Source organism: Pecten maximus, chromosome 11 (genome assembly GCF_902652985.1).
Source record: "Pecten maximus chromosome 11, xPecMax1.1, whole genome shotgun sequence".
NCBI classification, from domain to species: domain Eukaryota; kingdom Metazoa; phylum Mollusca; class Bivalvia; order Pectinida; family Pectinidae; genus Pecten; species Pecten maximus.
This window is the reverse complement of record NC_047025.1, coordinates 40,900,560-40,917,167: the sequence shown is the minus strand read 5'-3', so window position 1 is coordinate 40,917,167 and position 16,608 is coordinate 40,900,560. Positions and strand designations below refer to the sequence as shown.

The 16,608-nt window shown below is 37.6% G+C and overlaps 1 protein-coding gene across 3 annotated transcripts; it reads right to left on the bottom strand.

Moving 5' to 3' along the window:
* Window positions 1-1,334: 1,334 nt before the first annotated feature.
* On the bottom strand, window positions 1,335-16,171 carry LOC117337447 (choline dehydrogenase, mitochondrial-like). 3 transcript variants are annotated; one of them, XM_033898433.1, is made up of 5 exons: window positions 16,084-16,171; window positions 13,720-13,883; window positions 8,610-8,811; window positions 7,094-7,918; window positions 1,335-6,759 (listed from the first exon to the last, which is right to left on the bottom strand). In XM_033898433.1, the coding sequence occupies exons 2-5, from the start codon at window positions 13,835-13,837 to the stop codon at window positions 4,317-4,319; spliced, it is 3,588 nt and encodes a 1,195-aa protein (XP_033754324.1). In that variant the 5' UTR covers window positions 13,838-13,883; window positions 16,084-16,171; the 3' UTR covers window positions 1,335-4,316. The 3 variants fall into 3 exon arrangements, with proteins under 3 accessions (XP_033754324.1, XP_033754325.1, XP_033754326.1); XM_033898434.1 differs by lacking the exon at window positions 16,084-16,171 and adding an exon at window positions 15,393-15,692; XM_033898435.1 differs by lacking the exons at window positions 8,610-8,811; window positions 16,084-16,171 and having other exon boundaries at window positions 13,720-13,876.
* Between the last annotated feature and the right edge of the window lie 437 nt (window positions 16,172-16,608).

The window sequence follows — 16,608 nt, the reverse complement described above, 5'->3', positions numbered from 1 at the left end:
CAGTAGGTAGTTTTAGGTAGGTATCCCGATAGTGACGTCGAGGTCAGGGTAACACCAGTACAGTAGGTAGTTTTAGGTAGGTATCCCGATAGTGACGTCGAGGTCAGGGTAACACCAGTACAGTAGGTAGTTTTAGGTAGGTATCCCGATAGTGACGTCGAGGTCAGGGTAACACCAGTACAGTAGGTAGTTTTAGGTAGGTATCCCGATAGTGACGTCTAGTCAGGGTAACACCAGTACAGTAGGTAGTTTTAGGTAGGTATCCCGATAGTGACGTCGAGGTCAGGGTAACACCAGTACAGTAGGTAGTTTTAGGTAGGTATCCCGATAGTGACGTCGAGGTCAGGGTAACACCAGTACAGTAGGTAGTTTTAGGTAGGTATCCCGATAGTGACGTCGAGGTCAGGGTAACACCAGTACAGTAGGTAGTTTTAGGTAGGTATCCCGATAGTGACGTCGAGGTCAGGGTAACACCAGTACAGTAGGTAGTTTTAGGTAGGTATCCCGATAGTGACGTCGAGGTCAGGATAACACCAGTACAGTAGGTAGTTTTAGGTAGGTATCCCGATAGTGACGTCGAGGTCAGGGTAACACCAGTACAGTAGGTAGTTTTAGGTAGGTATCCCGATAGTGACGTCGAGGTCAGGGTAACACCAGTACAGTAGGTAGTTTTAGGTAGGTATCCCGATAGTGACGTCTAAGTCAGGGTAACATCAGTACAGTAGGTAGTTTTAGGTAGGTATCCCGATAGTGACGTCGAGGTCAGGGTAACACCAGTACAGTAGGTAGTTTTAGGTAGGTATCCCGATAGTGACGTCGAGGTCAGGGTAACACCAGTACAGTAGGTAGTTTTAGGTAGGTATCCCGATAGTGACGTCGAGGTCAGGGTAACACCAGTAACTAGAACATTTTAATTGGGTAGCTGTACTACCAGTATAGACCGACAATGAATATGAAATTGTCATACAGCTTTTTCGTAATGATATTAGTCAGTGGTGTTAGAATACAAAACTATAATAGCAGCCATACCAATATACACCATAGGATAATTTACACCATAGAGATTTTACATGCCAGGAAAAATGTAAAGGTTATTTCCACAAACTGGTTTCTGTCATTGGTATAACCGTCATACACGTTCTGATCAAGTAAGTCAAGAAGAAAAGGTTTTGTACACGATTGTGAGTGCAGTATTCATATATCGGAGAAAGGTTACATCATAGACAATTAAACTTTTATTAATCAAGGCAGGGCTAGCAATCCATTGGTGTAATGTTCACTCGGGTATAAACTATAACAGTTAAAATAATCCCAACATACAAAAAACACCATTGTTGGATTTCAAATTACGGTTTATTTTCATCACCTTATAACAAATGTATATAAATAAGGTATACATCCAATGTTATATTGTTCCAATAAGGTACACATATACAATGATACATTGTTTCAATAAGGTATACCTACTATATTACAATTTTAAATTGGAGGCTGAATCAATATCCAACCTTAGTTACAATAATATGATCAAATACGTAAAATATCTTTGGTATATCTTACAACTGGAATGTAAATTTGATACATTTCTTGATTGTACATTGTATAAAAGAATGGATTTACATATATTCTCGTGTAGCTCAAAATGTCTGCTTGACAAAGATGTTCAACAAATCAAATCCCTAGTTATATTACCCTGTGATACTCAATACACATCTTAAATCAACCATACCACTAGTTGCATCAACTCTGTAATATTTGGTACACATCTTAAATCAACCATATCACTAGCTAGTTGCATCAACTCTGCAATATTTGGTACACATCTTAAATCAACCATACCACTAGCTACATCAACTCTGTAATATTTGGTACACATCTTAAATCAACCATATCACTAGTTACATCAACTCTGTAATATTTGGTACACATCTTAAATCAACCAATCTCCTCTCAACTATCCAACTAATAAAATAAAACCTAAAACACACCATTAGGTTTACCTTGAATTATGATATAACATTAATCATCATCCTATGTCATTGATGACCCTGTGACCATAATCTGTTCATTATTCAACACAATATACAAACAACATAAGGTATATATGCATATCTAAATGTAAACATAATAAAAAGTAACTATCATGTAAATAAGATATGTTATAACAATTTTGTAATAATAGCTATCACAAGAAGTGTATGCAACACGGCGTGTAATGCTGATTGGTGGAGACAAAATATTCTGATTACATAGATCAATTCAGGATCATTGATGAGGGTGAGGGAGTTATATGTGTTTATCGAAACATATGAAAATATAATAACCTATAGAAGTAATTACTACCTTCTACTTGAACTAAATATCAACAATGAATGGCAGTAGCTTAAACCAGAAAAAATAATCAATGTAAAATAAAACTTCAATACGAATATCTGAAAAATAAAATAAATAAATAAATAGAAAGAAAAATTGTAGCAGTACAGGCTGATATTCAATCCTCCATTTCTTAATTACGTTAGCTATTTCAAACAAGTCATTTTCAAGGCAATGTAATAAAGGACAAAAAAAAATTTTTTTTTAAAAGAGTATATTACAATGTTTTTATATTTCATACACTCTAGAAAAGGTATGTAAGCTTAAAGCACATTTGGCAATAAGATTTATAAGTGGACACTCAAGTGATGTGGAAGAAATCAATTCGTATGAACAATTGTGCACTTTTCCTTTTTCTTCTCGCTGTGTTCGTTTGAAGGTTTGCATCCCATGGGTTATATAAAACAGAATCTGAAAATGATGGGCTCATCAAGAGACGATTTAAGTGCTATCTCACCAACTCGTCACAATATGGACAGAGCAGCACAACACTTGGCCAAGTCACAATTTATAACAAAGGCATTCAGATTCACCTCTCCGGGACTTGCCAATAGATTTAAGTTTTTAGGGAAAAGTGCTCAATTACAGAAACAATTACTTGTAGCAAAAGGCACTACATTTAGATCGTGAGATTGATTCACATCTTTTCCATTTTGTGATGTCACCTTTTTAACATCTTGAACAGGCTCCGAAAACGGTATAAAGGGATGCAAGATCTTCATTTCTATGCCAAACGAAGAAATATGGAGAAATCCATGATGGCTTTTAAATGACACTACAATACCTCATGACTGATCCATACTTAATGTTTATATAAAATATATAATTACTGGAGTTTTGTTTATCTTTTTTGTTTCGGACGCTGTATCGAACGGACAGACGGAAGTTATCGCTTTATAATCTTATCATGATACAGTCCTATAGTTAGGATAAAAAAGCTATAATAAATACTTTAAGTGTCCTTATCACTGGGATAGGACACTACAACCAGTCCAGGCTGGACAACAAATCATATGCTAGTACATGCTTTTTTTCGAGTCCATTCCCAATTGAAATTATTTCCGAGTAACAACAAAATTTGCAGTCTACACCTGAAGAAATCTTTCACAATTCACCAATTTTCTTCCAAAAACGAGACAAAAAGGCCCCATCCCAAACCATTGAGAAAAGCCCTGTAATAAATATGGAAATAAAAATATACCAAACTACATTTATACCTATCGAATTGTGTACTTCACACAATTTAATTTTAAAGTCCAAAGCACTGATAATACGTTATAAGTATCTGATGGAAATGTTCCTATATTGTTATGCAGAAACAAGTACACAATGCTGCTGAAATTATGAAGCACATAGATATATACATTATCAAAAATGAAGCCTGGAAACAAGATATTCTGAGACTCTGAGTATTTGTTCACTTGAAAAGTAAAACAGTTCTTTAATCGACAAAAGTTGTTTCAAAATATGAAAATCAAATTAAATACAACAGAAAAAATCAATTGCATTGTGACTATACTTTCAAAAAAATCTAATACTAATTAAAATACAAAACAAATAAATACAATGTATTCATCTATCAAAACAAAATTAAAATGAAAACCTCAAGACCTCAATAAAAGTGTTCAGCATCATAAGGCAGTGCCAGGAAAATTGATGAAATACAACAAAATTCCAATTCTACCTGAAAATATATATACTCTTAAGCAAACACTGACATATTTGTACTTATTTCTTCTGACGGACTACCATTAAAATTCAGGCATCGTCAATAAATTTGTACAAAATCTCTTTATTACATATACCCTATGACATATTTCTGTTGAACACGTGATTTACCTATCATATCTATACCTTATTTTTGTATACAGGAGCAGTGAATGGGGTATGCGCAGTGGTTTGTGGATTTGGCTTTATCCACACGAGAAAGGTTATTTCACGTCCTATACCTTGTTTTTGTACACAGGTGCCGTAGACCGAGGCAGTGGTTCGTTGCCTAAGATGATATCAGCAGCCTTCTCAGCCAGCATGATTGTAGGGCCATTAAGATTCCCAGAAACAATATTTGGCATGATAGAAGCATCAACAACTCTGAGGTTATCGACACCTAGAACACGGGTTTGAGAATCCACCACAGCCATTGGGTCACTCTCCGATCCCATTTTACATGTACATGACGGATGATAGGCGCTGTCGCCATAAGCACGGTTAAAGGCATCAATTTCAGCATCTGTTTGACATTCAGATCCAGGGGCTATTTCGCGACCTGCGCGGAAAGGATCAAACGCTTTCTGTTTAAACACTTCCCTAGCAGCTTTGACACTGTCTCTCATTGTCCTTACATCATATTCTGTTGACAAATAGTTGGCTACGAGCGTTGGATGGTCTTTTGGATTCCTGGATTTCAGTTTAATAAAGCCTCTGCTTGTACCCCGCATAGGTCCCACATGGAGTTGGTAGGCATGTTCATCTCCAGTTTTGCGCCCATGATCCTGCACAACAGAAGGTAGGAAATGGAACTGAATGTCAGGATACTCTAAGCCTTCTTCGCTTGGGACAAACCCTCCACTCTCTAAGTGGGCAGTAGCTCCATCACCTTTCTGAGTGAGGAACCACTGCAGCCCTATGCGGATCATATTGTGAGGGAACTTCCACTGAGCAGAATAGAGAGTGATGGGTAGCTTGCATGCTTCCTGTACGTACACCTCAAGGTGGTCCTGGAGGTTCTCCCCAACACCTGGCAAGTGTTGAACCACAGGGATGTCCAGCGCCTTAAGTTCATCTGCATTGCCCACACCCGACAACATGAGGAGCTGGGGAGAGTTGATTGATCCTCCACTCAGAATCACGTCCTTCTCTGCTCGTACAATCTTTTTAACACCCTTCTGTTCATACTCTACACCGACGGCTCTCTTGTTCTCAAATACAATTCTGGTTGACAGTGCGTTAGATTCTACCGTCACATTGTCACGTTTTAGTGCTGGCCTGAGGCTGGCCATGGCAGCACTCCAGCGTCGACCTTTGTGAATGGTCATGTCCATCCACCCCACGCCCTCCTGTTGGTAGCCGTTCATGTCGTCCGTAAATGGGAAGCCGGCCTGCTGACCTGCCTCTATAAAGGCCTGATGCAGAGGGTTGTTGCTCCTCCCACGCGATACATGAAGTGGACCATCACCACCTCTGTAGTCATTTTCTCCAAGTTCATGGGTTTGTGATTTTTTAAAGTATGGCAAGCAATCTGCATAAGACCATCCTTTCGCTCCAGCCTTTTCCCATCCATCATAATCACCGGCATTTCCTCGGATGTAGACCATGGCATTGAGTGAGGACGATCCTCCCCAGACACGTCCTCGTGGCCAGTACATGACACGGTTGTTCATGTGTGGTTCTGGCTCGGTATGGTAGTACCAGTTGTACTTATCATCACACAAATTGTACATGAGCGCAGCAGGCATGTGGATCTTCCAGGTGTAGTCTTTTGGACCAGCCTCCACAACACACACCTTGTTGTTAGGGTCAGCTGACAGCCGATTGGTAAGAGTACAGCCAGCCGAGCCAGCACCAATGATGACGTAGTCGTAGGAGGATCCTGATACCGTGGAGGCATTTCTGACCTGTATACTACTTGAGAAAGTCGGCCTCACATGACAGGTGGTGCTGAACAACCTACATTGGACATTCACTCCCCCTGGCTTCCTTGTGGCAGGAATTGCATCTGGGGGTACCTGCTGTTTGATGGGACTGGCTGGTAGATTCTCCATGATATGGTCAATCACATGGTCTACTGTGGGTACAACCAAGTCTGTAACACACTCTAGATCATCTGCAGACCCCACACCTGATAACACGCCAATTTTTTGTACCTTTGCTGTTTCTCCAGAAGAAAAATCGTTGGTAGAATCACCAACTATCACGGTTTTCTCTGGGTCAACATTGAGTTCATCACAGATGAGGCGTGTGCTGTGGTCAGGTGACCTGGAGACAGAGTGAGGGTCGTCTCCACAGATCATCATGTCAACATATTTCAACACACCAAGATTTTTCAAGTCAGACAGTGCAAGATCCCGTTTATCTCCGGTACATATTGCTATTTTGATTCCTTTCCTCTTTAATGTTTTGAAGAACTTTTTGATGTCTTTGTGAAGAGATTTCGGTGCGGTCAGAAGAGCAGATTCACACTCTTGCCAGACTTTGTTGACAACCATCAAGGACTCCTCATATGTAAAGTGTTTATGGATTATCTCTACCAGCGCTGACCTCACCTCCATATTGGTGGTCCCGTGTTCATTCAACAGGCCATCTTTTATTTTACCTGTTTTTTCACATATCCCCAGCCTCTGGTGAATTTCTGACTTCAGATCACGAAGGCCAGTTGCTTGTTCTAACCTGTAACAAAAAATTTACATTACCAAAAACAATTACAATCAGGTATTGATCAATGTTATAACACTTTTAATGATGAAGTCTATTGGAAAACTCTGGAGGACTAAAATCATGAAGTGCCTACAAAAATCAAGCAGGCCTGCTTGCTAGAAGACTTGAAACCAGGTCTGAAAACAATCTTTCTTACGGAATATTCCCATCTTGGCAATATGAGTAGATATAGATGCCCAGATATGGGTTTAGTATTTTAAAGTCTGTTAGGAATGAAATAAAAGCTGCGAGTTATTTACTGTATTGCCGGCTTAGGAGTAGATCTCAATAGAAGACTTGTACTGACCTTGAACAGATCTGGTCCATCCAGCTGGCATACTTGCTGTGGGTACAGAGGATCGTGCCATGGAGATCTAAGATGATCAAAGCAACCTTCGAAACATGATTCTCAACACTAACAAACTCATCTGAATTAGAAGGTTCAAGCGAATATGGTTCGACCAGAATCCTCTGATCATTGGAGTAGGCGTAACATTCTCTCCATTGATCCTCTGGTAGGATAAGGGGTAGCAAGTCCTGTACACTCTCGATCACATGACTGGCCGCCGGGTACAAATCATTTGTCTGTCCTACACCACTCAGTACCCCAATGTTCCAACCTAACTGTGCTGCCTTTCCCATACCCACATCGGCCTTGGTGTCTCCAACCATGACAGTATCTTCAGGATTCACGCCAAGCTTTTCACAGATCATCTGGGCATTATCTGCAGCAGGTTTTGGAACATTGTTTGGGTCATCGCCGCAAACAATGTGATCAACTAAATCATTAACTCCCAAATCTTCCAAAAAGTCTTCAGTTCCTTTTCTACAGTCAGAGGTGCAAACAGCAATCTTAACATTGTTGCTTTTCAATATCTTAAACAAAGTTTTTAGGTCTGCTAGAATTTTTGTTTCATAGAGACCATGTCCATCCTCCCAGATATTGTTTACAATGGCACGACCTTTGACCTCATCTATGCCCTCCTGTTTGAGAAGCTCAACTATAGCATCCTGAACCATCTCTGTGGTAGCTTCTGCCAGCAAGCCCGGAACAACTCGGTCAGATGATGTACAGAACCCAATCGTTTTAAACACTTTCTCCTGAATGTCTAGTCCGGTGGCTTCCTCCAATCTGAAACAATAAATGGATACAATGAGACTTCCCAGCAGACCCATGGCTTCAGAATCAACAAGACTTAACTTATGGACTTATGATCATGATAGGATATCTAATACCTGTGTATTGTGTATTTTTGATAGATACCAGGTATGTAAAATATGCATAAATATCAACCATGATACCTATCTCAAATGCAACCAGCAGCTACACTCATATTGTCACTAAATTTTGTTTATATTAAAGGAGAAGCTGAAATATAATGCACATTAACTCATTCTGAACTGGTAACTGTTATATTCATTACTAGGCAGCGTACAATTTCTATTCCTCTTTGCTTCTCGATTAGATGAAGGCTACAATTAAAATTAACACTATTGGTATAAAACTTGTGTACAAAAAAAATTGGTTTTCTTATTCCAGTAAGTATTAGGTATTAGCTTCAAATATATGTTAACTATTAATGTATCTTAACAAAAAATAATCATATCTGAATGAAAAATCTCATCTGTACCTAATCACACTAGTCATGATCCGACAGGATACACTAAATACCGGTAAGAAGAACAGACCACATGGTAGCCATCATTGATATAATTTTGAAACATGCACAATATTAGGTGTTTTTTTTTTAAATCACCACAAGGTCACTTTTCCTGAAATAAAATTTAGTAGTATTAGAGGGTATTTATCACAATATATTTACTTAGATGCTATTTTCCTGGCCCAAGGGGACCACATTGCTTGGAAGCATATCAAGGTGCCATCTTTGTCGAAAATAACAAGTGATGCCTTCTTGCTGGCATCAATGGCCTTGGTCGGTATGACACTGTTGATGGTTCTGAACTCAGACTTGGTGGCGTTATGATCCGTTATGGAGCTGTATGTGGCAAAATTACCACGAACGCCTGGAATAGAGACAAGGTATGACAGAAAAGGAAAGTGTGCTCCTCATAGGGAGCCACACATCACATTTACAACACTTTTCTAACTACATTTTTTATCCAGTTTACAACCTTTATTTCAATTTATCTGAACCAAATAAACCAGTGGAATCTTTTCAAAGTTGTTTTGGTCCATGACAATAAAATCAATCAAATCAGTATGAAATCGCTATTATTACAGTACAGAAAATATCAAAAATTGTAATTTCACAAACTTATGTATTTACAACTGGAAATTCAACTAATGATATTTTTCTATGATGCACTACTTTGTAGTAGTGTAGTGATGATCGGTAGGAATCAATCCACTAATTGGAAAGGCCTTCAGATTCCGATCATCAATTAATCGACAGAGTATTGTTCTCTTTTATATACTGGGAGAAATTGACACAAGTGTCATTGTCAAAGGTCATACATATCACTGACAATATCACATGGTGTTTAGACAATTATTGTGTACTAGCTGGTCTGGTCTATAATGAAAACCACAACCCAAGCTGACTATGTGCTGATTGAAGGGTGCTGTGGTAAAACTACCACATTTTACTGCATCTTGTCCTTAAAATGAGACATTTTATTTAATAAATGAGATTTATAACTGTAACTACTAACTAGTCTAGTTTTACATTTGTCTATATATTTTTCACATCAAAAATACCTATATTGGGTTGTAAACAATCTTTCACTAATAACACAATAAACAATTACCTGAAAGTATTGTGATTATGAAAACAGATTATACAGAAGTTATAAAAGAAATTTTGTGTTATTAACAGTAAGTCCAAATAGGACAATACGATTGTACTTTGACATTATGAGAACTCAGTATGTTACAGGACCATACTTTGACAGTATGAAGAACTTGATCATCAGTGTGTTACAGGGCCATACTATGATATGAGAATTCTGTGTGTTTCAGGGCTATACTTTGACATCATGAAGAACTCAGTGTTACAGGGCCATACTTTGATATTATGAAGAACTCTATGTTACAGGGCCATACTTTGATATTATAAAGAAATCAGTGTTACAGGGTCATACTTTGATATTATGAAGAACTCTGTGTTACAGGGCCATACTTTGATATTAATAAGAAATCAGTGTTACAGGCTCATACTTTGATATTATGAAGAACTCTGTGTTACAGGGCCATACTTTGATATTATGAAGAACTCTGTGTTACAGGGCCATACTTTGATATTATGAAGAAATCAGTGTTACAGGGTCATACTTTGATATTATGAAGAACTCTGTGTTAACAGGGTCATACTTTGATATTATGAAGAACTTTGTGTGTTACAGGGCCATACTTTGATATTATGAAGAACTCAAGTGTGTTACAGGGTCATACTTCGACATTATGAAGAACATGATCATCAGTGTGTTACAGGGCCATACTATGATATGAGAATTCAGTGTGTTACAGGGCCATACTATGATATTATGAAGAACTTGGTGTGTTACAGGGTCATACTTTGATATTATGAAGAACTTGGTGCTACAGGGCCATACTTTGATATTATGAAGAACTCAGTGTGTTACAGGGTCATACTTTGATATTATGAAGAACTCGGTGTTAACAGGGTCATACTTTGATATTATGAAGAACTCAGTGTGTTACAGGGCCATACTTTGATATTATGAAGAACTCGGTGTTAACAGGGTCATACTTTGATATTATGAAGAACTCTGTGTTAATGGCCATACTTTGATATTATGAAGAACTCAGTGTTAACAGGGCCATACTTTGATATTATGAAGAACTCAGTGTTAACAGGGCCATACTTTGATATTATGAAGAACTCTGTGTGTTAACAGCCATACTTTGATGTTATGAAGAACTCTGTGTGTTAACGGCCATACTTTGATATTATGAAGAACTCAGTGTTAACAGGGCCATACTTTGATATTATGAAGAACTCAGTGTTATATTATGAAGAACTCTGTGTTACAGGGCCATACTTTGATATTATGAAGAACTCTGTGTTAACAGGGCCATACTTTAACATTATGAGAAATCAGTGTGTTACAGGGCCAAACTTTGACATTATGAAGAACTCATGTGTGTTACAGGACCATACTTTGATATTATGAAGAACTCAGTGTGTAACAGGACCATACTTTGACATTATGAAGAACTCAGTGTTAACAGGACCATACTTTGACATTATGAAGAACTCAGTGTTAACAGGGCCATACTTTGACATTATGAGAACTCCATGTGTTACAGGACCATGTGTTTTTCCCCCCAATTGTTTTCTTAGCAGTAGTCAGTTATTTTTTGTCACCCTTTCAGAAATTGCCTTTGCTTTCGTCAGAAATCTCGTTCCTTCTTCCTCTTATGTTCCTTTCTCTCTTACCTTTGTATTTCCTTTTCTAAATCAGCTTCTACTTTTATCCAAACTATCCCCCAATCCCATTTTTCAATTAGCTCCAGTCAATATATTCATTGGTTGATTGTTTCAATTCTACATACACTATACTGCCCAATAATTAAGAATGTAATGGTAGATTTAAAATATAAGTATTCATAAAAATTGATTACATGTACGTAATTAAGAGAGTATTGATGTATATGTTTGTCTGGAACTAATAAAAAAAAAAAAAAAAGAACTCGGTGAGTTACAGGGTCATACTTTGATATTATCAAGAACTGTGTATTACAGGGCCATACTTAAATGTTATGACGGAATATAAAATGTTGTGTTGCTGTTATACTAAACTATTAATACATTGTCCAAAGGGCTTGTATCGCTCACCTTTCCTACAGTTTGTAAAAAGAAGACTTAACCTAGAAGACAAGTGGACCCCATAGTAATACCCATTCTTTCATGAACTTGGAAGCCCTTTACTCAACAAGTATACTTATTTTTAGGTTCAATTAATTTAATTCCTCAGCAAGTCATGAATTTATTTAATTCATTCAGATTTTATACAATCTGAAACATTTGTTTATCTGTTAAACAAATAACATTGATTTATTAAAATGTACTGGGTATTGCGCTAAAGCAATACATGTCCCCTACTGCCCCCACTAAAAATAGCAACAGTGACCTTGTTCTTGACCCCAAATGCCTGAAACTTGAACTTATCCAATATCATTGACCTTTGATTTGTGTGAAGTTTGATCAAACTTAGTCCCTCAAGGAACAAAGCTGCTAGTGTGCCAACATGGATTGACTAACAATTCCACTGAAATGGATGTGTTGCCAGCACAGCATGTTGGGTGATTATGAAGAAAGGGATACAATTTAAACAAAAAGGAAAGGTTTTTTTTGTGTTTGAAGCTCATTAAACATTTTGAATTCCAGACAGATAATGCACATATATGACGTGACCATCTATGCAAAACAGGTTAAATACACATATGTAGTTAACAGTGTATTCAATGGTTTCTACCTCTTTCTGACAACTACCAGTTATACCACAAGTCATTATTTCATGTACCAGATAATCCAAACTACAATTGATCCATGAAGCCCCTTTGGTAAGGAAGGTCTGTGAAGTTTGAGCTTGATCAGCCCAAGGAAATTTGAGTTATGGCATGGGAATACATATTCTATTTATGGTAACAGTGACATTGATCTTTAATTTCCTGACCTGAAATGCAATCCCAAACAAGCCCCTTTGGTAAGAAAGGTCTGTATCAGCCCAAGGAATCTTGAGTTATGGCACGGAAACTAATTTTCTATTTTTAATTAATGACCTTGACCTTTGACTTTCAGACCTAAAAAAGCAATCCAATGCAGCCACTTTTGGTAAGGAGGTATGAAGTTTGGGTTTGATCAACCCCAGGATACTTGAGTTATCGCATGGAAACCTCGTGTGCGAACACTGCCGCCAACATTGTGATCCCTATACATGTATATGTCTCCTGCTTTCGCAGGGACTCCTGCTTTCGCAGGGAACACAATAATGGTAACAGTGACCTTGACCGACAACCCTTAAACTCAAACTCGACCAAGATGGTCCTTTGTATATTTGTGTAAGCCCCCACCCCCATGCCTTAGTTACCCACCCCCATGCCTTAGTTACTAAGTTGGATGGTGATTTAGCATATTTAACCCCTGTGAGCTTCTCAATGTAGGTTAAAGTCATTGACTTTAACAAACTTGGTTGACTTTCATCCCAGTATGCTACTAAGGCACAATATCATGACCCAGCTGTGCTTCAAAAGGAAAAGTTGATGCCAGATGGACAGACGACAGATGCTACACTAACGCACTAGCTCACATGTTCTTAGTGTAAGGTCACGTGTTCTTTGTGTAAGCTCACATGTTCTTAGTGTAAGCTCACGTCATGTTCTTAGTGTAAGCTCACGTGTTCTTAGTGTAAGCTCACATGTTCTTAGTGTAAGCTCACATGTTCTTAGTGTAAGCTCACATGTTCTTCCAGCGGACTTAAGTATTCACTCAGAAATACACTGTATAAAACTATTAACCTATGTAGTTCACAAGTAGTTCACAAGTAGCTTATCAAAGGTTCGACAAAAACCTCCCAGTAAGGTCCTGGTGACACCTACACGACAATCATCCTCCATAGGCTCATATCAGTATATAGGCCATTAAAATCCTCTATATAAAACTATATACCATTTCATCATCCAAATATCATAACAATATAAACCATGAAGCACTCCATGTATATATCATTGAAATTTCACATTAACTATCTTTATATAAAAGATTATAAGCCATTAAGAATTATATAGATGTAGCATTATAAACCATAAATATCCTTTAAATATTACAATTCATAGCATTATAAACCATTCAATATCGTTGATACATTATAGCATAATAATTCACCAAATAGAAATTATCACCATATAGATGTTAATATGTTATATAACAAAAATTGTACACAACCCACCTGACACAGTCTGTAGTTTTGGGTGGTATGATGACACGGCGGCATTTGATGTGGCGAGGAGTCTGCCAAGACGACTAGGGCGAAGAAGGCCTATACAAGTCTTCCCAACAGTCGTCATGGTAACGGTTTACTTGTTGGGACAATTACCTATTGCTGTGTTATATCTGTAATGAAACAAATACAACAAAACACATTTAGCTCATTTTTGTTAAATGTTCTTCAGAATTTTCTGTGAACTGGCCTATTGAAGAATCCATTCATCCACACTGTTAATATTCACTGGTATATTTTGTAGTTTTATCAATTTATTTATTTTATTTATTTATCAATATTGAATATGAAGTGTTTAATATTGTTTGCCAAAATGGTTGGACTAATCTATATCTCTGAAACTTGTATCAATCAAAATTTTACATATCGGTAATCGGCGAGTCCTTAGATCGTATGTCAAATTAGGAACACGTGGATGAAACAGGGATGTATGACCCCCGATTTGAGGTGCTACGATTATACTGTGTCGCGAATAAGAAACAATCTGTAAGGTTTTACTATTTTAATACATGTATTTTTATACAATTAGTTAAAGTAATCTGACAAGTTGACATCAGTGAAAGCACAAACAAAAACACCGTTTATTAACAATAATAACGCAAATATTTTCATCCAAAATTGACCCAAGTCTTAACCATTACGGACCAAATCTAAGATGGTGACGTGCATTTCGGCTTATTGCATAAGTCGGTTAATCGGGTAAAAAGTCCCCGCAAATAGGCAACCCAATTAAGCGGAATGCACTGTACTTAAAAATACAAAAAAGCTTGTAAATATGGTGCTAAATTATAAATGTTTCTCGCGAATAAAGAGTAGAAGAATGTAACCATTTGCCCAAGGTGTAATTTAGATGATGATAATGTACGTACTTTATGTTTTAGATTATTAACAAGTATTGCAAAAGCATCCTACACGGCCCCACCTGTATAAAATTTGTTTGCATGTTTAGTCAGTCAAACCCCAGACCTCCAATATCATTGGGATTATCTGGTCATATAAAGATTTTGCATAGATCACACAGTAATGTTAACTAAAACTACAAAATTAAAGTGGTCTATTTTCATAGAAATTGACATTTGATTTATATATATATGAACTTTAAGACAATCTGAATGCCGAAGAAAAACTGTTTTTTATGACAGACAGTTTTTTTCCCCAATATCATGGGCAGTTCACAAGATGTTACAAAGTAAAACACTTTCCCCTCCAAAGTAAAACATTTCCCCCTCCAAACTTATGTTAACGTTAGGCTATTTTCAACTTGATAAACACAATCTGGACCAAAGGGACTTGAGAATTTGTTACAATCTACCTGTATTGGCTAGGACATTCCCTAGTGTGTATACTTTTGGAACATTTGTGGGGGTTTGATTAAAATTCGGTAAAAATGACAGCCCTGGTGTTCATTACTATACGTAATAACGAACACCAGGGGTGTCATTTTTACCGAATTTTAAGCCCCCCCCCCCCCCCCCCGAAAAAAACGTCCCAAAATGTGATATACATTGTACAGACTACGGAATGTCCAATAACGTTACATGTTTAACCAACATAAATATTATAGGAACTGCGATATTGAGGTAAACTGTTCACTGCCAGGGGTACTTGGTGAAGCAACAAACCGTTGATGAAGCCGTTATTTCCGTCCCATTTTCATTCTATTTGTCAAGGCACCATTTTCATTGACCACCACGCGTCAACCTTGGACATCCGCGCGAAGGAAGCTGTAAGCCACTCGAGTGAACACGAGTGACAGTACAGCCACTCGAGTGAACACGAGTGACGGCCACTCGAATGAACACGAGTGACGGACGTGTTTATATTTCCTTAGAGTAAAACTATGCCACAGCCAGTAAATAATGTTAACGACGGACTACTATGTAGCTAGCTTACAGAAGCAGCTAAATCCCCATCAACCCCCTCCCTCACCAAACAAGTAACAATCGTGATTGTCACAGAGGTCAGAGTTCACCGGTAAGCTGTCAGCCTGCGACACAAGATCAATAGACTCTTCAAGAACAGGGTCCTGTGCTTCAAACACATACAAGACCTTTTTTTGTTGTATCCCTGTATCCACAGACTCATGTTTTAACCATCAACTGGCAGTATTGTCTATGTCTGCATTTTCACAATTTTACAACCACACGGCCATTGATTTTCGTAAGACAGACCAACATGTTTTTGACCGGTCCTGGGTTCGGCTGAAGAACGTGTCTAATAACGTTAGACCTAGTCTACAACTCACTCAGACAATGGAACCTTTCTTAAACAGAATATACGTATACAATTTCATTTCTGTCATAATTAACTTACAGTTGTTTATTTCCTCAGACTTGTGTTTGCCAGGATACGTCGAGTTTTTTCGCTTGGGGAAATCCCCATGTGGCAGGCACGAGGAAGGTCATGGTCAATCGATTGGTTGAATATTAATGTAGGGCTACATGAATATTCATAAGCTATTTGCATTGATGATCACTTTGTGTAGTAAACAGCATGGCTAAGAAGACCAAGCTGGTCTATATCTAGGCTTTGAAACTAGATTTGGATAACGAGAATAAAGATTTTTTTTTAAATACAAAATGTTAGCAATTTTCCGCCCAGCTAAACTGTACGAGACGCGAACGCGTGTTTTTATGTATACCATTCTTTAGAGAATTCTAAGGATATTCCCCCAAAATAACGAGGGTTTCCCTTATGTTTTATTTCCCTTGTTATTTATTTCCATTATGTTTTATTTCCATTATGTTTTATTTCCATATAGGCCTACTCTATTTCCATAATGTTCTATTTCTCTTTTGTTTTATTTCCGTTATGATTCATTTCCATTATGATTTATAT